Consider the following 27,234-nt stretch of genomic DNA (forward strand, 5'->3'; position numbering starts at 1 on the left):
AGGTCTTTTGTCATTAGCGGTTTTATTTTTAGGGCTTTTATCTATATACTCTTTGTTTGTAAAAGAGAAAGGAAGTAATTGGATTGCAACCAGTCCAGTTGGCCAAAAAAATTTGGAGGGAAGAGCAAGGGGAAGAAACAGATTTACTGAAGGTATGTCCCTCCCAACAGAGGGCCAAGCTGCAAATAACGGAATGGAATCAAAACCAAATATCCTGCACTAGCCAGAAGCAGTGTGAGCAAACCCTTCATGAGAGGCAGCAGTGCCCAGATTGCAGTCTGACTCACAAAGCTGCTTACAAAAATGCTACTGTTCAGCAATGCCTATAATGGAAGTGCAATGGCCTAAAACACCTCCCCAGCAGGGCCAATGAATAAGAGGGAGGGGAAGTAACTGAAAAGGCTGCCGAGTTGTCTGCCATCCCTCACCCCCATAAAAGTTACTAAAACATAAAGTTTAGCAGGAGGAAGCACGAATCAACTCCTGGGCTGACTCAATTCACAGCCCTGTAGGTTATCTTAAACCACCATCTTGCCATACTGTGAAACTACGGCCCTCAGGACCAGGCACAAGTTTTGTTTTTACTAGCTCTACTACACTGCTGGTAATCTCTTAGAATCACAGACTGGTTTGGGTTGAAAAAGCCCTCAACCAGGGTGCCCAACACCACATCCAGCTTGGCCTTGAACACTGCCAAGGAGTGGGCAGCCACAGCTCCTCTGGGCAGCCTGTGCCAGGGTCTCACTACCCACACAGGGAAGAATTTCTGTCTAATATCTAATCTAAATCTACTCTCTTCTAGTTTAAACCCAATACCTTGGCCTATCACCACATTCCCTGTGATGCCCTCTCCAGCTTTTGGGGGTGTGTGTGGGGGGGTGGTGCAGTGGAACTAGATGGGTTTTGAGGTCCCTTCCAACCTAAAACTTTCTGTGATTCTATTCTGTGAACAACAAGCAGCATCTGTATCTTCTATGGAAGCAGAGAATGTATTTCAAGAGCTGGGACAACTGTGACTTCACACCAAAACACCCTCCTTTTCCACTCCAAGGTACCTTCAGTGACTGCAGAGAGTCCGCGTTTGTATCACAGTAGAGGATAATGTTGTTAGCCATGCTGAAGCTCTCCCTGACTCCCAGGTGGTAGAACAGGGAAGGCTGACGGAAGGCGTCACTCATCTCTACGACAGCAATATCTGCAGAAATAAATGAAAAGTTGTCAATGCCACACATTTCTGACAGCCAAATACTTCTACACCACGTCTCTTCACACAATTTGCTTTGATAAGAAGGCCCAATTTGAAGGAGGAAATAAGAGATCTAGAGGGATTTCCCCGTTTTAGCTGTTATGTCTGAATTTTTAATATAGTCAGCAGGATGTGGCTTATTTTTTTTCTCTTTTCTTTCTTCCTTCCCTCACACCCCCCCCCTTTTTTTTTTCTTTGAAACCTTCATTTCATCAGGTAAAAACACTGCTAATCAATAAAAGGCAAAAAGTTCATTTGGTGCCTTGGAAAATAAAACGTTTGACTAATCTAGACATGACAATTGATGACCTTATGGGGGAAAAAATTACACTGGATGTGTATTTTCAGCCTCTGTGCCTGTTGCAATCAAAATCCATGCAATATATTTACATCAGTGTAGAACCCACTGTACAGATTTTGGTTTAGAACTTTGGAAGAAAACAGATATAAATCCAAAGAAAAGCAAAAATAAAGTTCCAAAATAAATTACCATTCAGATCTATTTTCATTCATGTAGAAAGACTAGAAAGAGAAAAGGGCAAGGCATAGCAGAAGAGAAGGAAGGAGGGGAATGAGTAAGTATAGAACCCCACCACACAAATAAGAACTTGGTGGAGAATGCTGTTCATAGTAAATTTTACCTGCATCAATAAAGTTAAGCACACACACAAATATTCACAGAACAGGGAACACAGGCCAAATTTCTCATATAACATGTGCTTCACTTGCCCAGATTCACACCAAAAACAAGAGACAATTATCAAGTGTCAGCAAAAATAGTAAAGGCTTCTATTATAACAGCCAACACATTTCCACTGCAAATGGCTTGTGGGATCAAGAGAGGAAAAGAAAATTTCCTCATCTACTGCAAAAACCTGCCTGTCACTTCACCCAATTCAGTTTTTGCTTTTCTTTCAGATTTCTTTTCCAAAAGAAATGTACTTCTCTTACAGGTTAAGGAGGGATGGGGAGAGGGGCTGGGGAAGTAGCCTAATTTCCAGTTTCTCTCCCTTCTTTCTCCATCCTGCAAATGCTTTGATGATGGAAAAGACAGAGTAAGACAAGCTCGACAGGCAAAAAACTTACCTACCTTCAAGTTTCTCAACTCTAATCAATCTAGTAAGAATTTCTACCTCTAGCCACAACTTTTCACCTTGCTTATCTATCATCATAACCATAACAAAGATAGTCAATAAAAGATAAGCCTTGTGGCCATGCTCTCAACTGGGAAGGCAGTAAGGGTGACTTCTACAACTTGTTGTATGTTCAGTCATATTTTGCTGTAACTGGCCTATAGGCTTAAAAACTATTAAGAAATTGAAAAATGGATAGATACAGGGGGATGAACAGCCAACATTTGCCAAAACAAGCTTAGGCTCTTCAAGAAACAAGATTAAAGGAGGTGCAACTAACATTGTTTTTAAAAAAAGCATTCTTCCCCCTCAAAAATCTAGTATTAAGTGTTTTCTACAACTTTCATAATTGGTGTTCTAAGAATCTCCCCCTGTCCAATTTCACAGAAATACCTGCAGTGTGGATTCCACCATCAAACAGAAGTAAAAAAGGCAGTGCACTGCTAAGACCTTACATACACTGACTTTCATTAATTTCAGGAAACTGAGAGATTGCCAAAGCCAAACAAGAACAACAGTATTGCTACTATATTTTGTTTGGGTGAGATGAGGACTTGCTTATTTTCTTTAGGAAGTTGTCACAATACAAGCTCTATTTTTAACTACACTTATTGGTATGAAAGTTTAATCTTGAGCAACTGTAAGACTGTGGTCAAGTTTCCATTACTTAAATCTTGCAAGAGAACATGCTCTCATTAGAGTTGCAAAATTAAGATTAAAAGAGAAATATGACTTAATAAATAAAGTGACAGAGCCTGATCAAAGTCAGAATACAGGAAAAAAACTTGAGAAATCCTATGTTAAAGTGACAAGTTCCCAGAACCATGAAGAAGGAAGGAATAACTCTTAAAGTGTGTGTGTGTGTTTGTGTGTGTGTGTGTGTGTGTGTGTGTGTGTGTGTGTGTGTGTGTGTACATATCGCTGTCAAGATCAGCTAGCCAAACCTATTTAACACAATCTGACTCAGGGTCAACATGTAAGAAATCATCTTGGGCCCTGTCCTATGCTTAAGGTAGCAACGAAAACAAACACAAATGCCCAGAGTTCTTTAAACAGACAAGGGCCACAAGAATAAGAAAACATTTGTAAGAAAAGTTACACTAAGATACTGCTATAAACTCTGTCGTGATAGTTTTATTTCTTAAGTAACTAAAGAGGATTTCTTTCCTGCTGAGACGTCTGTGAAACCCGGGCCTTTTGGATAATCTCATTTTATAAGACAGTATCTTTCTCACAATAAGTCAAAGTCCTGCCAAGTTTTCCTTCTTGCTCTAGCAGTTATATATTTGAAAATTGTGCTGGCTTTGGGTGGGATAGAGCACTGGAACAGGTGCAGCTCAAAGTGACTGTGGCTAAGTCTATGCCACAGCAGGAATACCCCTGGAGAAACTGTGGCTTATAGATAATGCTGCACTTGGAGCCGGTACACCCCTAAAGGACTGCAGTCTGCAGGTAAGTCCCAGCCAGAGCAGGGGCAAGGGAAGGAGTTCACTGCAGTGTTAAAGCCACCAGTTTGGTCCAAAGGCATCAGGAACACCTTTAAATTGTTGCAAGCAAGGATAAGTTGCATGTTACAGGAACTACTACAGCAAGAACTGCCTGAACAGAGAACGTGCCTTACAAAAAGCAGTGTAGGTGCAGCAGTGACCTGACCTGAGCTGGTTTTGGTGCCCAGTAACATCACACACAACATCCCGTTTCCCCTGCCCTGAGTGACCACTGTAACAGATGGAGCCCAAAGTCAACAGGCAAAATGAACTCAATGGATGTTCTGTGAACATTTTATGGATATTTTATGAGGGTGGTTCATAGAGAAAGGGAATGATACCTGCAAATTATGTCAAAGGATGAGAAGGAGGTGGTTATTGAGGTTGCACTGGAGAGTGTGGGACCTAAGCATGACATAAATGGTATGGAAATAAGGGGTGAAGAATATGCTCATTTGGTTGGCATAGTGTTTTTCTTCATGGCAGCTAGTGTGGGGCTGTGTTTTAGATGGCTGAACACCTGCCTGCCAATGGGAAGTGGTGATGGAATTCCTTGTCTTGCCTTGCTTGTGTGCATGGCTTTTGCTTTATCTATTAAACTGCCTTTATCTCAATTCATAAGTTTTCTCACTTTCATAATTTGCTCTCTTGTCCTGCCAGGGGAGAATGAGCAAACAGCTGTGTGGGGCTTAGCAGCCAGCTGGGGTTAAACTCTGGCAAAGATGAAGCTGTCACTCATGGCAGAAATCAGATTTCTAAAGTCCAGGTTAACCCTCAGGGCTGGTACCACAGTTTTCAAGGGGAACAGACAAATTCTTACCTGCAGTTCCAACAAGTCAATCAAAAACATTTGCACTTTCAGGACCAGGTATCTACCCAATAAAAAACCTGGGTACTTTTTTTCACATCAGGAGAGAAACTCCTCTGACCCAAGGAGGGATCAGTGTATTGAGCACTAGCCAGAAATTCAGAAGTCAAATACAAAACAGCAAATGGAAGCTCAAAAAATAATAAAAAAAAGAAATAGTGGTAATGATTCCTGTAAAGCACCTGAAATGTCACGTGCACTATAAAGTTGCTAAATACTACATTCAGTTCCATAAAGTATGATTAGAAGTTTTGCAAAGCTGAGCAAGACTTAATGGTTCTCAGGACAAATCTGAGTAAAAAAATACATCAAAATTCTCACTAGTTCAGAAGAGCCAGGATTTGGCTAAACCAAAAAGAACTGTTTGATCATCAATACATAAACTGCCAGATTGCCTTCTATCAGGCTCTTCCTCTCATTTCCCAAAATGAAATTAATCTACCAGCCTGCTACAATGAAAGATATGTTTTCCATTCACTGTGGAATTGTATTTTCCAGTGGCAAAACAGTATTTCAATAACAGTGGAAGAATAATCTCTACAGTTACCCTGGAATAAACCCCACTTAAAGTATTTGCAGTTTCAGCTTCAAGGAAAGTAAAACAAGAACTGACCAAGAACAAGAATCAGAATAGATTCCTCTTAACATTTAAACTCTCAGGTTGAAGCACCCTGAAGACCAGGAACTGACCATTCACTCCAAATGCTGTTGCACGTTTTCTGTGCTACAGCAAAGTAAGTTTGCTCTGGCTTCAGCAGACTAATGCGCAGGGTGAGTAGGGAAGCTCACTGCAGAGACAGAAGTGGAAGAACTGCAGTTCCCTCCGCCCCACAGCTTCCAGCAAAGAATAAATGTTACCCTTTACTGTGGTCTTCGGCACAAGATTAAATCTTGCTTTAGTTTGTTGGGGATTTTTTTAAATTTCTTGAAACTGGACCTGGTTACAGATCACTGAGTTTTTAAAGAAAACTCTGTCGTCATCATCAGCATTACAGCTAAAAAGCCTTACAATAAATCCTGTATAGTACATTATTGTGTCTTGCTTGTTTATGAAGAATAAACTAAGCCTAGCCATAACCTTCTCTGCCATCTCCTTAAACAACTGGCGTGCTCATGCAGATATGGCCAAAGAGTGTCTAGCATGAATCTACAGCTTAGCTCTGGCCAAGGTAGCAGAAGCAACATCAGCACAGCAGCAGGCAGTTCAGTAAGCTCTCAGTATCCATTTCCTAAACCACCCTGAGCTCCACCTGCCTAGTGACAGCAACCAAGGTCCCTGTAATGAAGGTGTCTACCTACACATTACCTGGGTAGCCACACAATGAGCTGTAGACATGGCAACAACCACAGAGCAGTCACACTCTGTGTTATTAGGCCAACTAACATCTATTCCAACAATAGCTTAAAACACACCATCACACATTCAAGAAAACAAAATACCACTACACTGGAAATCAGTTTCTTATTATCCTGGGAAACCAGATTCATGTGATAGACTGGAGGCACTCATCGTGACCCTTCTTGCCTGAGAAGCATGGGAAAAGGACACATCATCTCTTAAGCTTGGCACATATTACATCTGTGTTACCACTGTTCTTATCTGCAGTGTAAATCCACATAGCTCTTTAAAACTATCTGTGCAAAGACTGAGAACTTCACATGTAAAATCTCTACTAATTAACTTTTGTTAAGAGAGGGTAGAAACTTAAGATTACACAGGATAACATGATCAAGAAGCACAAGTGTCCATTAGTGGATCTGAAGCCCTCTGCTCTTGGCTATTAGCAATGCCTTTAGTCACCAAGAAAGCGATAAATGAATTGCAGTGGTCAAAGTTCATCTCCTACTCATTGTTTAAAATATAACAGGGCAAAGAAGAATGTTTAAACAAATGCACCAAGGTATCAAACATGTACACCCTACTTTCTGATACTACCTGCTCAATACAGTGCTGCCTGGAAAAATAAGAAACACAAACAGAGCAGCTATAAAACTAATGAATGTTTATGTTTGCTGTTATCTTCTGATTAATTGGTATTAAACACATGGCCATTGCCTTACATTCATTGTCCCACAATTAATGAGGGCAAATGGAAAGCTGATAATAGCAATTCCTGAGACAGGCCAATATTTAGGGATCTTTTCCACTTGGGCGTTAAAAAGACCCAGTAAGAAACTCTTCCGAGAGAGATACAGGAAGAAAAGGGCTTGTGGCAAAATTTATTTCAGTACAAGACTGAATACTGAGCATTTCTCATACTGCAGTAGTAGCTTTTCATTCAGCATCAAAACAATGGTTATGATGAGCCATGATGACATTTACTGTTGGGTAAGCTTTCAGAAACAAGCACAGAACATCCTTATCTACTTCATGGTTCCCTAGACTTGGTGCAGATATCTTCCTCTTTACCTGCCTGCCAGGGACTGCCTGCGTGAGGTAGGAATCCTGCTTGGGAAATCCCAGCACCACGTCAGTAAGGGTCAGTATTTCTGGTTCAACCATGCAAACCACGGTGTCACTGACTTGGGAACACCACTGGAATCAGACATTTCCTGTCAAGGGCACCTCACGTGCCTCCCAAGACCGGAAACAATTGATGGGAGCCACTGGGGTGAGAACACCTAAACACAGGGGAATGGATGACCTCCCAGGAAATCCGTCCAGCCAAGCCAGTCTGTTGGGAGTGGCTAGATAGAAGATAACTTTATAAAGGTATCTGAGGCTTGGCTATATGGAAGGAAAAGCAGGTAATGACTATACAGGTGAATTAAATATGCCATAAACTAGAGGAAAAGCACAGTATTTGCAGAAGCTCCAACTGATGTGCAAAGTATGTTCAAGGGTGCTGAGACAGAGGCCTGTGACAGGTATGTGCTAGTTCTGATCTAGCATAAAGCTAGTATGATCTAGCAGAAAGCATTACGGTTTAGGATCCTTACAGTAGCCCTGGCTCAAGCACTTCCATTTTAATGCAATGGAAGCAGAGATCCTGGATCACTGAAGTACAAACCAGAGCCACTCAAAGGGGAATTTCCAAGCACACATTCCCAGCAGACACAACACAAGCCCAGCAGCCTGGTGAGTGTCCCTTTCTGGATGCTGGATAGCACAAAGTAGAAATAGAAATAACTAGAGCACCTAATACCTACCAAAAAAAGGGAAGACACATTATCTTTAAATACAATAGTAAAATGTTGCTCTCACACTGGTATTAAGCCTACCGCTCGCTGAGTATCTAAGCTGAGTTAAACTTCTCTTTAATTTCAAAATGAACTTCTACACCTTACCTAGACTCATAAGCAAAAGGTATGATTTCAGTTCAGATAAACTCTTCAGACAGCAAGCTGTTACTGTTAGGGGTGGTCCTGACCCTCCTCATGTTTGTACCAGATCTCACGTGGTTAATACCCAATGAGACAACTGAGCAAGTCCATCTGTTGGCCTGGAGAGGTGGGGCAAGTGAACAGGATCACCTGCCTCCTGGATCAGTTAGACAAACTCACTTTCCACCCACACAGTAAGTCCTACACAAAGAAGGTACCAGACACCACAATATCCACAAGGGTGCAGCTGGATACCTCCCTAGAGCTTAAGATTGAGCGTCATCTATGGTTCCAGTGGGTAAGGAAGCTTTATCCTACAGACAGACATGGACGCAAATCCACTCATTCAGGAACCCCAGACACATCATCATCACAGGAGGAGGAGTTCCTTGAGGAACAATACACAAACACACGCACACACCCAATCAACCTCATTACAGATACAAACTCAGCGTCTATACCCACACTGAAAGACTCTGTACATGACTCAATTTGCATGTCTGGGAATCTACTCAATAACAAGAATGTTAGCTAATCAATTAGAAAGCAAGCTTTCCTCTTAAAAAACATTGATAGTTTCTCATTACTTGATAGATAAGATAAGGTAAGAAAGAACTACTTAAGCTAAAGTATTATAGCGTGGCACAAGAGCAAATATAAGCTGTCCTGTGTAAATTTAAACCAGAAATCACAAGAAGGTTCATAACCCACAGGTCACGATGTTCTGGAGCACCTCTCCAAATGCTAAACTGATTTGTGATGTCTGCTCTGCTGTCACATAGGAGCACTGCAAAACGTGTACTCTCCCTCAACACATTGAGGTGCTTCTAGGAAAAACCTGTGCTAATCAATTCCTGCCAGCTTGTGGAGCTAATTGGCTCAGGTCGTTCTCACAAAATCAAGTGCAAGACTTCACCAAGCAGAACCATCCAGAGCAGGAGGAGAACAAAACCATCTGATCTGTTTGGGTGTTTGTACACCAACAGCATTCCAGGCTGAGACCCTCCGAATGACACTGGACTTGTTCACTGCGCAACACTTCATGGATGTGAAGGGAAAAGAACCTCTTGCTTCTGTGACCCAAGGCTGATGGGAGCAAGGCAGGGGCAACTTTCCAAAACAAAACAGCAGAAGCTGGCAACTAACTGGTTATACAGAGAAAGTTCAGGCAGAAGTTTGAAAAGGAAGGGGGGGGAGGGGGGCAGATATGTAGATGACAAACATAAAAGATGAGTGTGCAGGAATTAACACAGCAAACTACCCTGTAAAATCTAAATGACTCTTATCTGAAGACAACTGGAACAATAGAAAAGGCTTTCAGCTGAAGAAAAAATATAAAAGAAGAAAGTTTAGATTAAAAAAAAATACACTCTTTCTTGGCCCAAGACAAAGGACTGCTATGTTATCACATGATTCCAACCCCCAACAATTGATAAAAAACTACTCTCAGCTTGATGCATGTGGGAGGAACTCAAGATCAGGCAAGAATAAAAGATGACAAGCAAACAAAGAGCCATTTATTTAAAAATAACCTCAATGCGTTCAGGCTCAATGCATCTGTATCAATCCCAGCAAAACAGACTCCCTAGTGCCAAGAACACCAAACACTAAATGCTACCTCAACTCCAAAACTGCATTGTAATAAGTACTCAGAGCTCAAAGAGTTAACTTATGAGGCTCAGCTGAAGGCTAGAGCATGTTTCAGGGCTAGTGAGTGTTAGGACAAATGTTAATGTGCGTTTAAACAATTTACAAACACAACTGCAGAAAAAGTCAAGGAAAACAAGGCAAGCTGTAGCAAGTCAGTACTTGTGCATCACAGCAATCAAGACCAAGCACTCAACAGGATTTTAAGAAAACAAAACTCCCCAAAGATGTATTATTTTGGTTTACATTTCCAAGTTATATGCCTTTAAAGCATGAGATGAAGGAGGGACTATTCATCCTCCAGAAAAGTGACTGGGACTACCCAAGGAGAAAGTACTTGTGGGACCACAGGTATGCCAACAGAAACGCTCAGAGAAGATAGGAGAGTCCTACGAAAAGCAAACAGCCAGGCCTCAGAGGCAATGGAAAGATTTCCTAATGTCTAAAGGAACTGTAGAGTCTGGTACAGCTCCAAAGGTGCAGAGTTCATTAAAACTTAGTCAGGAAACAACAATCATCCTCAAGGACAGGATGGGCAGGAAGAAAGTTGGTCAAAACTTCTTATTTCTGTTCATTCTGTTGTTTATTTCTGCCTTTAGTGACCTGCAGTTTTCTCTACCTAAGAAGTATTCTAATTTTTATTCTAATAAAATGTGACTGGTTTCATTTATAACATAGTTATGTATTTGGCTTTTTTCAGCAGCTCACTATGTTGAGAATTGTCTAGGCAGATCCACTTTAAGCTTCACAGACCAACCCCGGGTTTCAGCTGGGCAACTGGAGGGGTCAGATCAAAGCTCTGTTTAGTTCAATAGCTTCCCTGTGCCAGAAGCCAACAGTCAATGCTGCAGAGACTGTAAGAATGAGGCAAATAAAACTGACCTTTCTCCATCAGCAATCCAGAGACTTTTTGAGCTAACTAGAAAGCTGAACAAGAACCACTGTAGTGCTTAATACTGTGTGAATAATTAGAGCTTCTGGATAATTAGAGTTCCATATATGTTACTCTACATTCAATGTCACTGAACTTCAGCTATCCTTTACCTGCACATTTACCTGGTACAGTAATACTTTTCTGCAATTATTTACAGTGAATTCTTTAGAGTTTTGACTAGCCTGCACATCAGCAAACATTGTCATCACATTGCTCACTAGCAGGAAGCTTCCAAATCAGCCATGAATCCTCTGAAAAGGGTAATTCAAAAAGAAAGTACAGCACGATCCTTTCACCAGCACATTTTTCTACTAGCAGCCTTGCTTCACTGCAAAACTCATCTTCTGTTCCATTCCCTTAAGAACCCATTCACCTGAAGGAAGTAAAGATGTCATCTCCAGTTATTTTGTCTCTGCTAAGATAGTCTTTGGTAAGGTATCCTGTGAAAAGCTTTTATATACTATCTTGAATGAACCACCTTTAAGTACAGGCTCACAAAAAGACTGTGACTTCCCTCTACCAAAAAAAAAAAAAAAAAAAAAAAAAAAAAAAAAAGCTATGTCAGCTCTTCCCAACTGCCAGATTTTATCCATGTGTCTACACAATGTATTCTTCTATTTTCAGCCCATTTGTCCTACTGGTATCACCTCCCTTTCCTATGCTGCCAACATCAACTGAAGTCAGAAGACAGAGACCATAATTAACAGCTCAGCTTATTTCAGAGCTCCTTGAGAACTTTTGAGTCATCATCACATAGTTCCTTTGAGCTGAAGAAGTTCCTGTTCATCTTATCAGCATATTTTAAACCTCTCCTCATAGCAATCTAAATCTGACGCAAGACCTCAGCTTTACATCTAAAAAGAAAAAAAAAAAAGTCTTTCTTAGGATCATAGCAGGAAAACTGCATCTTTCTCAAGTTCTTGTTTTCCATCTGGACTGCATAGGATCCCTACCTTGATTCTTACATGTAAAGCATTCAAAAATGACTTTTTTTTGCAGCCTGTCTCTGAAACACTTTTGGAAACTGTCGTACAAAGGCTCACATTTATTTAGCCACTGTTCATGGTTTTTTTAACTTAACTTGTTTCCTCATCTGGACAAAAGTTCTCCTTTCAAAGGGCATCATTCCATTACTTCATCCTCTTGGCAATGCCACCTTCTGTGGGTTACTTCAAAAATTCTTTTAAGTAGCAGCATGCATTTTCTGAAAGCAGTTTTCCTTAAGATGTCTTCGTACAATCTGAAAGCTTTCCCTCTTTTTAATTACTTCTTTCAATTTCTTGTTAAGAAGCTTGCTCATTTTTACATAGGTTCTAGTAGAAATGTGATCTGCACCAAGCCAAACTAAAAGGCTAAGACAGACTGAGGCCCTTCTGAGGAAGGCCAGAGCCATGCCTATGAAGCTGCTAAAAAAAAATTCAGGAGATTTTCTAATACAAAAATATAATTTTCTTTCTTATAACGTTATTCTGAAGTCACAGGAATTAAGGTTTTGCAATACAGTAATACCAAAAAAGGGTTTAAACATGGGAGCAGCAAGCACAGACTGAAAAATAAATACACTGTATTTCAAGCATGTGATGAACATCATCTGGAATGCCTGTACAAAATAGAGATTTTACCAGGCTTCTGAAAATTTGGAAGCAGAAGTGTTCTAAAAGATGTAAACACATTTGTTAAATGGCTTCACATAGTCAAGAAAATATCGCTATCCTAATAAGAAAATTTCTCTTATAAATAATACAGTATTTGAGAACTTTTATGCCCCAGATCTCATCATAACCAAAGTTACAAAATACATCTACCATCCCTGGTTCTCCCTACCCTCTCCAGAAAAATCTCTGCACTGTAGCATTTTCACTACTGTGTCCAGTGTTTTCCCAGGAACAAAAAGAGACTGAGTCAACTAAAATCCCAAGGCCCTTGAAGTCTCATGTGCCATGTTTTCTGATAGAAAACACATCAACTCTTAAAGACCACACAAATCTTTATTCACTGGACTTGATCCAGAATGTAGACTAGTAGCTCTGCTGCAAAGCAATCTAACAATTCCTATTCTGTTAAAAAACAGACAGAAGTCTCACCTAAAGTACTGAACATAACTATTAAGCTGGCAATATGATGTGTTGGTTAAACTCAAGGCTGGATCCAGGACTTGGGAATTTAAACTGCTCACTCCTTTACAGTTTGTTTTTGAACATTTTAAGATAAACTTCACATTCCATAAAAATCAAGCAATTTTTCTTTACAGGATGAGAGTATTCACCCGTAATTCACTGCCAGACCACAGCCCAGCATCACAAGGAACTGCGCACCGTTGCACTTGCCTTCCTGACTTATATGGCGATATGGCTAAAATTTGCCTGGGGCACCCCTCTGGGAAGTACCCTGAAGGACAGGAGAGGAACTTGTTCTGAAGCAAGACTAATATTTTTTACTATACCCTATGTTGAAATAAAGTGAAAAACTGTCCCCATTTCAGCAGGTATAGAGATAATTTTCTTCCTAGCAGCAGGTGCAGTGCCGCGTTTGGGAGCCAGGATGAGAGCAGTGATAACACACTGATGCTTTAGTTGTTGCTAAGCAGTCAAGGACTTTTCAGCTTCTCATAGCATCCTGCCAATGAGGTGGTGGGGGTTTCCCAAGAAGCTGAGAGAAGAGGCTGCCAGGACAGCTGACACAGACTGGCCAAAGGGATATTCCATGCCATATGATGTCACTGAGGGGGTAGGCCGGGCGGTGCAGCAGCTAAGGGTCTTGTAAAGCATCTACTCGGGGTGGTGAGCAATTGTGCTGCTCACTGCTTGCTGTGCATGCTCTTTTATCATTATTATCATTATTCTCTTCTGTCCTACTAATGTGTTTTACTTTTTTTCTCCTTTCAATGCTCTACCCCATCCTGCTGGAGGAGAGCAAGGGAATGGCTGTGTGGTTGCTTTAGTTGCTGACTGGGTTAACAGGAAAGAATTAAAAAGTAACATTTATTTTGCACATACTCGTAGTCACCAAATGAATAAGCCAGCACTGCTGAAGGCTACCCACATTCAGTACTTTGTGAAGGAGAGTTTCATATGAAAAATACAAGACGTCATTATTCTCCTGGACCTGGCATGCTGGAGGCATCAAGTGAAATACTGTGCACAATCCAGGTCACAGGTGAAGGAAGAAAAACATACAAGATATCCAGAAGAAAGAAAAAAAATATAAGAATGATAAGAGATTTAAAGTCACATGATTGAGGAATGAGTAAACACACTACAGTTGTTTCATCTATAAGGAAAAAAAATAATTGCAGGACATGTCACATGATAACTGCTCACCGCACAAAAAGTTCCTGCCAAGCAGAAGAGCAATTAAATTTCTCTGTGTTTCTGAACAATAAAAGAACAATTGAACTAAATCAAAATTTACTTTTAATTAAAACACAGAACAACAGGGTTTTAATGAACATTTCTTAGAATACATTTGTTTCCAAAGGAAGGAGATTTAGAACAAATGTTGGGGGAAAATAGTCTATCTTTAAAGGCAACTGGGTCCACAGGGTTCGAGAGAGGTTGAAGCCTCCTATTGGAAATTGGTGGGGTGGTAGAGTCAATACCTGACCCATCCCTGGAGTTCAAGGTGGATTAGCGACTCCATGGACTCCCTTTCAAACTTACATTTTTCTTGGATTTGCATTGCCATTTAGGTATTTGAGGAGGGAAGAAAAAAAAAAAAAAAAACAAGAATGCTTTTATGCCAGTACCTGCACTGCAGGTAATCCAGCCTGTGCATATGGGTCTGAGCTAGAACACAGAATGTAGAGCCTGAGACCTCATTTTATTTACTCTTATCTGGATTGACTGGATCAAAATGTATATGCTGTCCCCCAATACACACACAGAGCAGAGGCATCTGATTTATTCCACATCTGTGCAGAGCTCCTGGACAGCAGCCCTGCTGAGAAGGACTTGGGAATTCTGGTGGATGAGAAACTTAACATGAGCCAGCAGTGTGCTCTTGCAGCTCGCAAGGCCAATGGTATCCTGGGCTCCATCAGGAGAGGGGTGGCAGCAGGGACATGGAAGTGATTGTTCCTCTCTACTCTGCCCTCGTGAGGCCCCATCTGGAGTCCTGTGTCCAAATCTGGGGCTCCCAATACAAGAAAGATGTGGAACTGTTGGAGAAGGTTCAGAGGAGGGCCACAGAGATAATTAGAGGGCTGGAGCACCTCCCCTACAAGGACAGGTTGAGGGAGTTGGGCTTGTTCAGCATGGAGAAGAGAAGGCTGCAGGGGGACCTCATTGCAGCCTTCCAGTACCTGAAGGGAACATACAAACAGGAGGGGAATCAACTTTTTTAAAGGGTAGACAATGGCAGAACAAGGGAGAATGGATTAAAACTGAAGGAAGGAAGGTTTAGATATCAGGGTGAAGTTTTTTACAAAGAGTGGTGAGGTGCTGGAACAGGCTGCCCAGAGAGACATGGTGGATGCCCTGTCCCTGGAGGTGTTCAAGGCCAGGTTGGATGGGGTTCTGGACAATCTTGTGTAGATCCAGGCCTGTGGCTCTATGATCCTTGGGGTCCCTTCCAACTCATGCCATTCTATGATCCTATGAGAGCTTCCACAAAGCTGGCACAGCCCACACACAATCCCCAACAGATTTGTCTCCTTACAGGATTAGAAAAACACACCTAAATTTACAGTAAGTGGTTTGTAATTACCACATCATCTACTGTTGGTCAAGTGTATTTAAATGCTCCTTGAAGGTGTGTGGGGGGGATTTGCATAGTCCTTTAATTGTGTGGGTGGTCACGAACTCCCACCACCACCTTTCCCTTCCTAAAGTCACTGCCAATTTTGGTTGACTAGGGGCCTCTCTGGCAACTCTCCAGCTTCTCGGTCAGGGGGTCTCCTCTTCATCAGTCTGTCAGCTCTTCTCCAAGGATACTTGTTAGCACAGCAGCTTTTTACCAGCCTCGGGCTCTTCCAGCGGTACAGCCACTACCAAAGCAAGGTACATTTAACCCTAAGCTAAACAGCATCTGAGCAGTAACCCAAACATGCTTCTGTCCCCATAAAGTGGGAAATGCTGCTTTATAGGTATCAAGTAGAGAACCTGCCTTTCAGATTTCTATGAAATGAAAAGACAAAATGAAAAACTTGCTCTGACCATGCTCAGCCTTCACTGTAATTCATTTCAGCACAGAAAGCAAATTGCAGAACAATAAAACAAGATGTCCCATGGGAAGTGCTCCTTTTACTCCAGAGCGTTCTAGATGTCTCTGATGGACTTTCAATGTTTTTGCACAAATTAGGGGTTGAATAATACTCCTACACACACAACTGGAAGAAGTTCCTAAAAGAGGCACCTTCTACAAAACCTTCCTGCTGTGTCAGTTACAAGACAAGCTATGTTCTAGGAGGTGTAATGAAGAAGTCAAAGTTACAGATAAGAGCTTTTGAGAACAACAACCAAAAATCCTTCCACTGGTAGAAAATTGTCCTGGGCCAAGATACCCAGAGATTCATTGCCATTCTGGGCACCATGATTAGTATGTATCCTTTACGAACAGGAGCTACCTCAACAGAAATCCTTTTCACTGCTTTTATCCACCTCAAATACATCTGAAGCCATCACTTTAACCACAAACATAGTTGTCAGAGACTGGACTGTGTAAAATGTGTGCTAAAGCATCCCTAGAGATATCCCTACCATTACAGGGCCTTGTCACCAAGAGGTGACCTGGCCAGCAGGTCTAAGGAGGTGATCCCTCCCCCTCTACTCTGCCCTGGTCAGGCCCCACCTGGAGTATTGTGTCCAGTTCTGGGATCCCTGGTATAAAAAAAGCCAGGGATCTCCTTGAGAGAGTCCAGAGAAGGGCTACGAAGATGATTAAGAGCCTGGAACATCTCCCCTACGAGGAAAAGCTGAGTGAGCTGGGACTGTTCAGCCCTGAGAAAAGACGACTGAGGGGGGGACCTTATTAATGTTTATAAATATCTTAAGGATGGGATGCAGGGGGAAATGGCCAGCCCCTTTTCAGTGGTCTGTGGGGACAGGACAAGGGGCAATGGCTGCAAGTTGGAGCACAGGAAGTTCTGCACCAACATGGGGAAGAACTTTTTCACAGTGAGGGTGACAGAGCCCTGGGACAGGCTGCCCAGGGAGGTGGTGGAGTCTCCTTCTCTGGAGATATTCAAGACCCATCTGGACACCTATCTGTGCAATATGACCTGGGGAGCTGCTTTGGCAGGGGGGTTGGAACCGATGATCTCTCAAGGTCCCTTCCAACCCCTACAATTCTGTGATTCTGTGAAATCAAGCTAAGATGAGCATCTCCTAGAGACGTCCTCTCAGATACTATCACAAGTGGATCCTAGTCTCACTCCTCCTGCTTTAACTCTACAAGGTCTACAATTCCAAGTCGCTGGAATCCATGCTTCAAAAGACATGAGCTTAAATTTGGAATTCCCTGGCTTCACTTTGAAGGTGACCCACAAATTAAAGATGCAGAGCCACTGGCAGGGAAAAGCATCCTGACAGGAGACTTCCCAGAGCCCCACTGTGATGAAGGGAAGGAGGCCAGTCAGGTGGCTGCACAACAGTGTGCAGAAAACACATCCCAGTGTTGCCTATCTGGTAACTACACTCATGGACAATTTTCCTGCAGCTTCAGATGTCAGACTGATGCCAGATCCCCACCCAGCGTAAACCAGTGTGCTTCTCTGAATATTATTATACATTCATCACATACTAGCTGATTATCTGTCCCCACCAGGCATTAAATATATTGGCCTTGTTCATCATTTGCATCTACTTCTGGAATACATTTACAATTCCATTTGTCTAGCAAATTAGGTAGAAAATTTATATCATCTGTCAGTGAACTGTGTTAGTTGGGTCTTGATGGTAGCATCATTAAGTCAGATCAAAAAGTCCATCTAGTCCAGTATATTATCTCTACCACAGCCAAAAGCAATTATTAGGGAAAAGAAAAGAAACAGAGCAACTGCAGAGCCAGCTAGTACAACCTTGAAGCTTCTGGAAATTCAACACCCTGAAGAACTTGAGTCATTGCATGTGTCCACCCCACATAAGAGGTATCAGCAAACCCATCCCTCATGAATTTTATTCCCTCTGAAGATCATTTAACTATGTCCTTGTATGGAAGAGTGCTTCCTTTAGCTTCATCTAAAGTTGCTTGCAGATGAGATCTTGAAAGCCAAAAATGGAGTAATTGTTCCTTAATCATTCTTTCCTTCCCATTGTTGTTTTTAAAGTACTTCACCTTTCCCTTCGTTTTCCTTCTGAAGAAACTGTATCTATTCAGTCTCCATCTGCATGGAAACAATTCCATGAATGCTTCTGATAAACCTTTTTTCCCTTGTTTCTGTCTTCCACCACAAGTTCAGTTTTTGAAATGAGATGAGCAGAGATGCATGCAATAATAAAGACATGACACATCAGATTTATAGAGCAAGTGACTTTGAGTTTTTCATCTATTTCTTTACTAGTAACTCCTGACATTTTTATTTATTATTCCCATGAGATTTACAGAGTTTTATTCACAATAGCTTTAACCTCTGTTAGGCACTCTAATAGATTAGAAAATAAGCATGCCCAGCAGCATTTAGTCCTCTGGTGTGTCTCTCAATCCATTTGCTTTTAAAATCTGTCTACTGACCACAATGACCAATATTTCTCAAAATAAACCCACATAAACACTGGTTTAATCAATTGCTTCATTGCTCATAGGTTTCCAGGTAGCAAAGCACATTCCTTCCCTACAGGCACAACATGAAATTCACCATCTGTAGCACATGAATTTATTATGATTTATTGTCTATGTGCAATAACCTAAGTATTCATTGTTTAAATTCAAAAGATGATTTCTAATTTTCCTTCTCTTTTGCACCTTATAAAGCCTATTTATGTTCCATTTCAAATAAATCCTTGAAAAACAGATACACCAGTCACCCGCTCCCATACCTCATATACATTCTCCATTGCCTTAAAAAGAAAAACAAAATAAAATAAAAAACCAAGAGACATCACCACTTTCTTTTATCAAAGGCAAGCTACAGAATTAAAGTTAGTTGCTTTTTCCACTTAACACTAATATTAAGGCTTCACAAATCAAACATGCTGTTGGAGCACAGCAAGTTCTGCACCAACACACAGAACTTTTTCACAGTGAGGGTGACAGAGCCCTGGGACAGGCTGCCCAGGGAGGTGGTGGAGTCTTTGTCTCTGCAGATATTCAAGACCTGCCTGGATGCCTATCTGTGCAATATGAGCTAGGGAGCTGCTTTGGCAGGGGGGTTGGACCCGATGATCTCTTGAGGTCCCTTCCAACCCCTACAATTCTATGATTTGAAGCCACACAGGACAATCCTCCCAGGGTTTGATCAGATCTTACGGATCCATAAGTATGCATGAGTTTTGCACACAGCCCTCCTTGCCATTTAGCAGGGAAAAATCTGAAGCCTTTGTACCACCTGCAGCACTCAGCTGCACAAATCAATTTACTTCAGTCAACACAGGGAAAGTGCAGAGTAAACATCACAGACCTGATTAAACTGGACTTGAAAGATCCAGTGAGCTGCACCAAACCCAAACAAGTTCTCAGGTTTAAAGATGAGACTACAGCTTGGAGTATTCCAAAATTAAAAACCAACCCTCAATCAGAACGTGACGTATGTCACTAACACAGCAATGGCACTACTACTTACTTCTATTGCAACAATTCACCACAGATCTTGCTGGAATCAGTGTCCTGCTTCACAAAGCGCTCCATGGTGTATTAAGTTATCTTGCCTTGTGATACAAAAGCCTGGAGTTCTCTTAAAATTTTAAAGGGCCTTGTTAGAAGCTAACAAAGACCAGCTTATCTGCAGCACAAAGAAGGAAGCCTTGTACACAGTTGCAGGCACGCAAGTTCGGTTACAGTGCAAGTATTATTGCCATCTGCCCGAAAGTTTGGAACGGCTGGCCTTTCCTAAGATCTCGCACCAGTTCCTGAGGACAGTAATTACTAAAGTTCTGGATAAAATAAAACGTAGCCCTCATCTAGGACAAACTGGAAAGCCTGACATTTTGCGAATGTTAGGCTTACAAAAGTTAAATTCCTTGAGAAGACACACTTCAGCCTGGAGTATACCAGCTTTTCCTGCAAATAGCCATTCCCATCCAACTTCTTAATTTACACACAGGGAGCGCAGCGTCCCCGGGTGCTGGAACTGGCTGCACAGCAGCTTTATTAGAACCTGAACTTAAGTTCATTCAGGCTGCTTTATTCAGTTTAAGTTCACCTCCCTTTTAAATAAATCAAGTTTGAAATTAATTTCCAAGCCAGGCAGAGCACAGATCACATGCCTACCCCTCACATCTCCTGCCTGTCAGGGGAAGAGAGGACAGGAGATGTGCACCTCACTCTTACTGAGGAGGCCAAAACTTTACACTGGTTGCTCTACCAAAATAACTGTGTGTGCACATAAGGAGTTATTTAGTATTTAAATTAATGGATTTTCACACTCAAGATTTCCTGAGAAGCAACCATTAATTCGCAAACCAATACATAAAATACTATATACCTAAAATTACTACTGCTGACACCACCACACCATCTGCCACTAAGGCAGTACCAACTGCCCAGCCTCACAAGTAACTGCGCTACTGCATCCCACAACAGAAAAACGGATATGACTCATCTGAGTTAAATTCTTAACGCTTGACATGATGGCTGCTAATTGCTGCAAAACGAGATTAAACAGGTCTGATAAGCAGGTCCACATTTGGCTTTGTCAATGGTAACTCCAGGTGGCTGCAATGTCTATGATTTCATCCTCATTCAATCCAATTTTACAGCAAAAAGAATAGCCTTGGTTTATTGTTACTCTCTATAAGAATACACAAACACTCACACTTTATTTCCAAAGGCAAACCATACAATGCCAGTACCAAAGCCTGCTTTTATTTTACTACAATGTGGATCCAGAATTACTGCAGTAAAATCCAATATTCGACAACTGTGTAAGAGTTTAAAACACCTTTTCTTCTGATTTGAAGGACCATAGATGTTCTTGTCTTCTTAACAGAAATAAATCCTATCTTCATGCCCAGTGACCACAGCAGCAGCACATCTGATGTAGCTCAGGAAACCTTTGTTATCTCCTCAGCAGTAGCTACAGTCCACTACTAAACTTCAGGCAAGTCAGGATGTTCTCTATCCCTCTCATGAGGTTGCTATTTGTTCCCTCCGTAGAAGTCCTTTGGAATCTACAGATGAAATCCAAAAGTAAACATATTACCCACAAATGGGAGCGGCCAGCATTGTGGCTGGTAGAAACAACTCATGAGATAAAGCACTTGAAATGCTGCAAGTGCTGACTTGGATTTTGATGTAATGATACATGGACACTCACCAACCTAGCAGAGTGTCAAACTCCATGTTTAGAAAAAAAAGTATATTCCAGTAATAAGTTTTTGAAACAGAACTAGCACCAAAGCTACAAATGAGGTTACACATTAAGTGTCTTGCATAGCATCGTATTTCTGAGTGGTAACAAGGAACAAAAAGGATAGAAAGACAGTCAAACATTTTACTTGAGAAAGTAGACTACTGATCTAGCTAAAGGAAATTATACCAGAAGCAGCTATTGAAGTAACCAATTCCAGCTGGCTAAATCAGTGGTACAGTGAAAGTTTGATGACTGGCATAGGTTAGTAGACCTGAAATGGTATGAATGCCCATTTGTGCATTTAACAGTTGAATTATTTAATCTTATATTTCTATTCCTTCTGCATTCTATGTAAGAGTAGAAGTGTTTTCATTCCAAATAATTTCTAGAATTCAATTAGTATTCCAAGCAGTCTGGTACCAATTAACTGAAATAACTCAGTATGCAAGATCTAACTGCAAGATTCAACATAGGCTTCAAGCCTCCATTCAAGCTGAAATGATGAACTAGTAAGATAACAGCCATTTATGATAAAAATAGAAATCTTTTTTCCTACAACAATTACTGATGTGAATAGGAAAGCTATGCAGATGCAAGTCTTTGAATAATTGCCAGCAAAATAGATATTCAGCTTTACAGAAACCAAATAACCAACACAGCTGCTAAGAAATGTATCTCAGTTTGCAGTTGCACTGTATTAACACTTGAATTCTCAACACTTCAGCCTCTTCTTCAACTTTCGAAGAGAAAAAGAGAATAATTTAGGATTAACAAACATTAAAAGACACAAAAAAAAAAAAGGGACACCAACCAGCACCTACTCACACATTCATTTTGAGAAAATTAACCCCTCTTTCACTTTGCAGAATACTGAGATTGATCAAAAAAAATGTCTGGATACAAAGGCCAGTACATTAAACCATGAAACCTACGAACAAGTTTCTGTCAGCACTGAACAAATCATTTGCAATAGCACAAGTCCAAATTAAGCTCCTGAAACTTTATTTCTTCCACAATCAAGCTTATTCATTATAATAGGATTAAATTAGTACTGAAAAAATAGTGTATCTTACCAAAACATGAACTGAGAGATGCTCTCAGTTATGACTGTCTTGCACTTGGGCTAGAAGTCCAAATTTGTTAAAATGGAAAATAAATTTTTTACATCCCATTCACCCATGGCTTTTGGTATGTTACACTCAGATACAAAGGAACTGATGATCCGTGCTGGGAAAGACACACAAATGCTGTACCTGCAATAAGGCATTTTTTGGAAAGTTTTGTTTTCAACAGGTAGTACATATTAGCAGGGTATCTGCTTGATGGCTACTGAGGGCTAAACTTGCAATAGCTACCCACTGCCCTTCAGTTAGTTCAAGAGCCCCATGACAGACTCTGAATTCAAGGCCAGGATAGATGGAGCTCTGGGCGACTTGGTCAAGTGCAGGGTGTCACTGCCCATGGCAGTGGTGTTGGAACCAGATGGGCTCTGAGGTCCCTTCCAACCCAAACCAGCCTGTGATTCCATGAATTTAGAAGCCAAGATAGCTGCTGGAATTGTGCATTCACAGATGTAATACCTTTCACCCACCTCCCTGAACAGATATGGTACCGCAACTCTGCACATCCTCAGCTGTCAACTCAAGCTTCAAACCTCTTCAGAGAGGCACACCTGTTACACTTAAACTAGGAAAACAGTAAAGCAATGCTGATTGATTAAACATGCCTCCACTTCAGCACACAGACAACGCGGAATGGAATGGCTTATACCCATCTTACATTCCCCTAGCCTCAGGCTGCTGTCCTTCACACACTACTGAGACTGCACTAGTTGGCTCAGGCCAAAAACCTGCCAGAGCTGGGAACTTAGCAGCGCAAGCAACTCAGCTTCGTTTCCATGAATGCTCTCACTTGATATCAGAGATGCGTTCACAAATTTCCACCTGAGTGGCAGAATCTTTGAACTTTCAGCTGATGAGCTGCCCTGAAGTTTGTTTCAATCCAGAGCAAAACCCAAATGTTTTCATACCTTCTTGTAAACCCAGAGCTTCTGAAAAACATCAGGCTGAGAGCACAAACAGCTGGCACAGCCAACATGAAATACACTCCTTAGCCACCCTTGCCGGAAGAGGAAAGGATATGAGGCAACCCACAATGAGACAGGATCAAGAATAACATGAAACCACACCTTTAGGCAATCTCAACTCAGGTTGCTGCAGTCCTGCTGCTGTCCTCAGAAATGCCTGCTCAGCTCTGAGACCTTACTCAACAGAAAGCTAACCAGAATGAAATAAAGAGTGTGGTAGCAGTCAGGTTGGCTCCCTGACCTACCTCATTACATTACTCTCTGAGCACTGAAAGCAGCACCAAGGACAAGCATGTTAGTCCAGTTTTGCCTCCACTTAAGCTGCCATGGGACTGCACCTCAAAGGAATACAGCATACCCGCTCTTCCAGCATTCCTACTGATTGAGGATTTTAGGATCCTCTTTCCCTTCTTAGGTAGAAGGAGGCAGCACAGTACTCTTATCAGGAGGATAATTACCCTTCCAGATATTGATATGCATATTACAGTAACTGTCACTTTACTTGTATTTATCAGCACTAAAGATTATGTGAAAATATGCCATATCGATTAGCCTGAGACAGTTCTACTGCAAAAGTACAGCTAGAAATTTATACAGCAGCAGCTCTGAATCAATAGCTTCAGTTGATAATAGGGACCAAAGAAACAATTTGTTACGAACTGAATTAAACCCTGGAAACAGGTACCTGACAGCTTGCAACCAGCCACAGCACAAACCGACTCCATTCAGGCACAGTCTGCCTACAAGGAAATTTTTCCACTGGAGCTACCATTAAAGTACTGGAACAGAAAAGTGAGACAAAATATAAGGTTGTCAACATGCTGATCATTCAAACCAGGGACACTTCTGGGACACTGCAGAGAACACACCAAAATCCAAGCAGTTAAGCAACAAAAAGGACTGGAAGTTTTCCAGTTACACACCCCTCTGGCAGGGTTTGTTACAGAAGCTCTTGCTTTAGATTAGGCGATTTTCCTAGTGTTTTTATTGCCTTTTGGCCTCCTTGCATCAGCTGGAAAAGGAAGATCATGGGTTCTGGTAACAGAATTACTGGCAAGAATCCTTATTTTCTTGCTCCTTTTGTGGAACACTTTTAGAATGCAAACTTTTAACACTTTCTCAATTTTCATCTAAATTGTGAAATACACCCAAGTACATTGAGGTATTTAAACCAAGTTAAAACTGCTTCACATTTAATGACCTCTGCAAACTTTTACACTTATTAAACTTCGAAGAAATAAGTGCATCAGAGCAAAGCTTCAATACAAGCTGAGTGGCAGCTGAATCCTGCCCAGGAGACGCTTGACAACACATCTGCAAATAGAGCTCTGTTAAACACCCCGAGGGGTCCAGCAAAAAGCTGCTAGCCCAGCTGGGCTGCATCAAACAGTCTCAACCCTGGACAGTGCTGGCAACACAGCATCTGACCTGGGAAGGGCTTTCCCAGAACCCACCAGGCACCACCCCTCCCCAGATCTCACCCAGGCCAGAGAGGGCTTCCTCACTCATGCTGACAGCTTCAGGAAGCATTCATTCTTCAGCTACAGACCTGGGCTCAGCAATGCTGAGGTTAGGGGTTGACCTGCTAGGAAGGAGCACTACAGGGAATGACCTGGGAGTCCCAGTGGACAACAAACTCTCCACGAGCCAGAAATATGCCCTCACAGCCAAGGAGGCCAATGGACATTAAGAAGAGTGTAGCCAGCAGGTCAAGGGAGGTTATCCTGTCCCTCTACTCTGCCCTGGTGAGGCCACATCTGAAGTCCCATGTCCAGTTCTGGGCTCTCCAAGTCAAGAAAGACAGGGAACTACTGGAAAGGGTCTAGCAGAGGGCTACAATTATGATGAGGGAGAGGACTGAAGCATCTCTCATATGAGGAAAGGCTGAGAGAGCTGCAGCTGTTGAGCCTGTAGAAAAGACAGAGATCTTATCAATGCTTATAAATATCTAAAGGGTCAATGCCAAGAGGATGGGGACAGGCTCTTCTCAGTGGTGTCCAGTGACAGGACAAGAGGCAATGAGCACAAACTGGAACACAGGAAGTTCCACTGCAACATGAGGAAAAACTTCTTCACTCTGAGGGTGGCAGAGCCACAGGACAGGCTACCCAGAGAGGCTGTGGAGTCTCCTTCTCTGGAGATACCCACCTGGACATGATCCTGTGCAATGTGCTTTAGGTGATCCTGCTTTAGCAGGGGTGTTGGACTAGATCTCCAGAGGTCCCTTCCAACCCCTACTGTTCTGTGACTACCATCTGAAGTTCAAACTTCACCACTGGACATGGCATTCTATTGCTACAGTAAATCAGAGGGCCCATGTACTGCCCTTGGACCGTGAGAGCAAGAAAAAAAAAACCCAAACACACGATCACAACAAAAACAACCACCAAAACCCTCCAACCAAACCAGAAAGAGTCTTCTGCTCACTCTGATCTAGGGGTAGGAAAGAACATAATCCCTCAAGAACAGACCAGAAGCAGGCAGTGCTGCAGGGCCCTTGCACTTCCTCAAAGGTACCAGCACTGGCTGCATCAGCCTGCTCCCCTGACAAGGGTAATGCCTTTTCTCCTCTCTGCCCTTTGGAGCTGCTGCACTAGGGAACATGCTCTTGCTCCCTCTTCCCTCCACCAGCACCCTTTCAAAATCAGCTTTGCTGTGCAAAGCAGGATTTAATGTTTGAACTGTGCAGGATATTTTGGAAGTGCCTTTTTTTCCTGGTTTGCCCTGCAATCTCTCCTACGCTTCATATGTGCAACACTCACTATAACCAGAGTTGTTACTCCTGGTTAATAAATTGGGAAGATTCCCAAATTCAGTGACAACCCTGAAAGACATAAAAGGAATAGAAAAACTCCAGCAGAAATAAATTGAATCCAGAGCTACCAAGGCTTTGGAGTTACACAACCTTAAAATGCAATAGAAAAGAAAGTACCATTACCAGTGGAGTTCAGCTTTGCACAAAACAAAAATTGAAACTGACCTCAGAGAAACAGAGAACATAAATAAACAGGACTTCAGTTTATTTACAGAGGTAACAGCCACTTCTTTTCTAGTGAAAGTGATCAGGACAGTGGCACTGTGCCTTTTGCAATTGCACTTGACCCAGGAATGCTGATGCTGCGCAGAACTGACCAAATTCCGCTCCCAAGGAGACCTGGAAGGATTCCCAGTTCTTCACACTAACAGCCTGGCATAAACTTCTCGTTTCCAACTGTGATCTGGAAGACCAGGTTACACTCAGGAGGCAAATAGCTCCTGCCCTTCTCCACAGATGCCACATGTCACTTCCACTGATGGCACAAACTGCAAGGAACAAGTGACGTCAGGATGCAGCACACAACCAAAAACCTGGCTTTCACCAGCATGCCACGTTATTGCCAGCACATGGAAGCAGCACCAGTGGTCAGTGTACGTACATCCAGCTTAAAGTCAACCCATTTTGGTGTGAGTCACCCGTAAGGTTCCTGGAGGAAAGCTGGGAAACCTTATCTTAGATACTGCACTGAAAAGCAGTAACAAACCAATAAAACACAAAATTATAGCATCCATCTACATGTTCCCCCTCAGGTGGTTTTCTAGAGGGCGGGGGGGGGAACCCAACAGTACGGTCACGCTTTTAAGCCTGTGTAGCTGTAAAAATCATATTGAAGGTGGAGCAGTGGAAGTAAGAGCTTTTAATCATATGGGCGTGCCTCTGCAGGGGAGTTAAATGCAGCACTTTGCTACCGTGTCAACATAACCGGATAAATTTATCCCGAGCACAAGAGGCCCCACTTCAGAACCATAAATGAATACCTACAGCAGCACAAGCGTTCCTGCCCTCTGGGTACATCACCAAGTCCTCCCTGCACACACCCAGAGCCCCCCTGCTACGGTCAAGCAACCGGTCCCTGGGAAGGTGCTGGAGGACTTTCAACTCTTGATAATTATTTAACCTGCATCTTCACACTTCACAGACTGCAGGTTTCAGTCTATAGTCCCCTGGAAGCTTGAAAGGCAGCATTACTGTACCATTGTCAGACAGGTACTGTGCAAAGGGAGAGATGATCAGATAAAGCTCTCTGC

General features: G+C 42.1%; 1 protein-coding gene across 1 annotated transcript in view; it reads right to left on the reverse strand.

Moving 5' to 3' along the window:
- MAP3K5 (mitogen-activated protein kinase kinase kinase 5) overlaps positions 1–27,234 on the reverse strand; it is a gene marked incomplete at its 5' end in the record, with an annotated part of 109,723 nt that overhangs the window by 73,910 nt on the left and 8,579 nt on the right. Inside the window, one exon of the mRNA XM_084260968.1 lies at positions 1,056–1,195. Coding sequence (XP_084117094.1) covers positions 1,056–1,195 — 140 coding nt within the window. The remainder of the gene's footprint in view (positions 1–1,055; positions 1,196–27,234) is intronic.

This window comes from Gallinula chloropus (assembly GCF_964237585.1).
Source record: "Gallinula chloropus genome assembly, chromosome: 3".
Taxonomy (NCBI): domain Eukaryota; kingdom Metazoa; phylum Chordata; class Aves; order Gruiformes; family Rallidae; genus Gallinula; species Gallinula chloropus.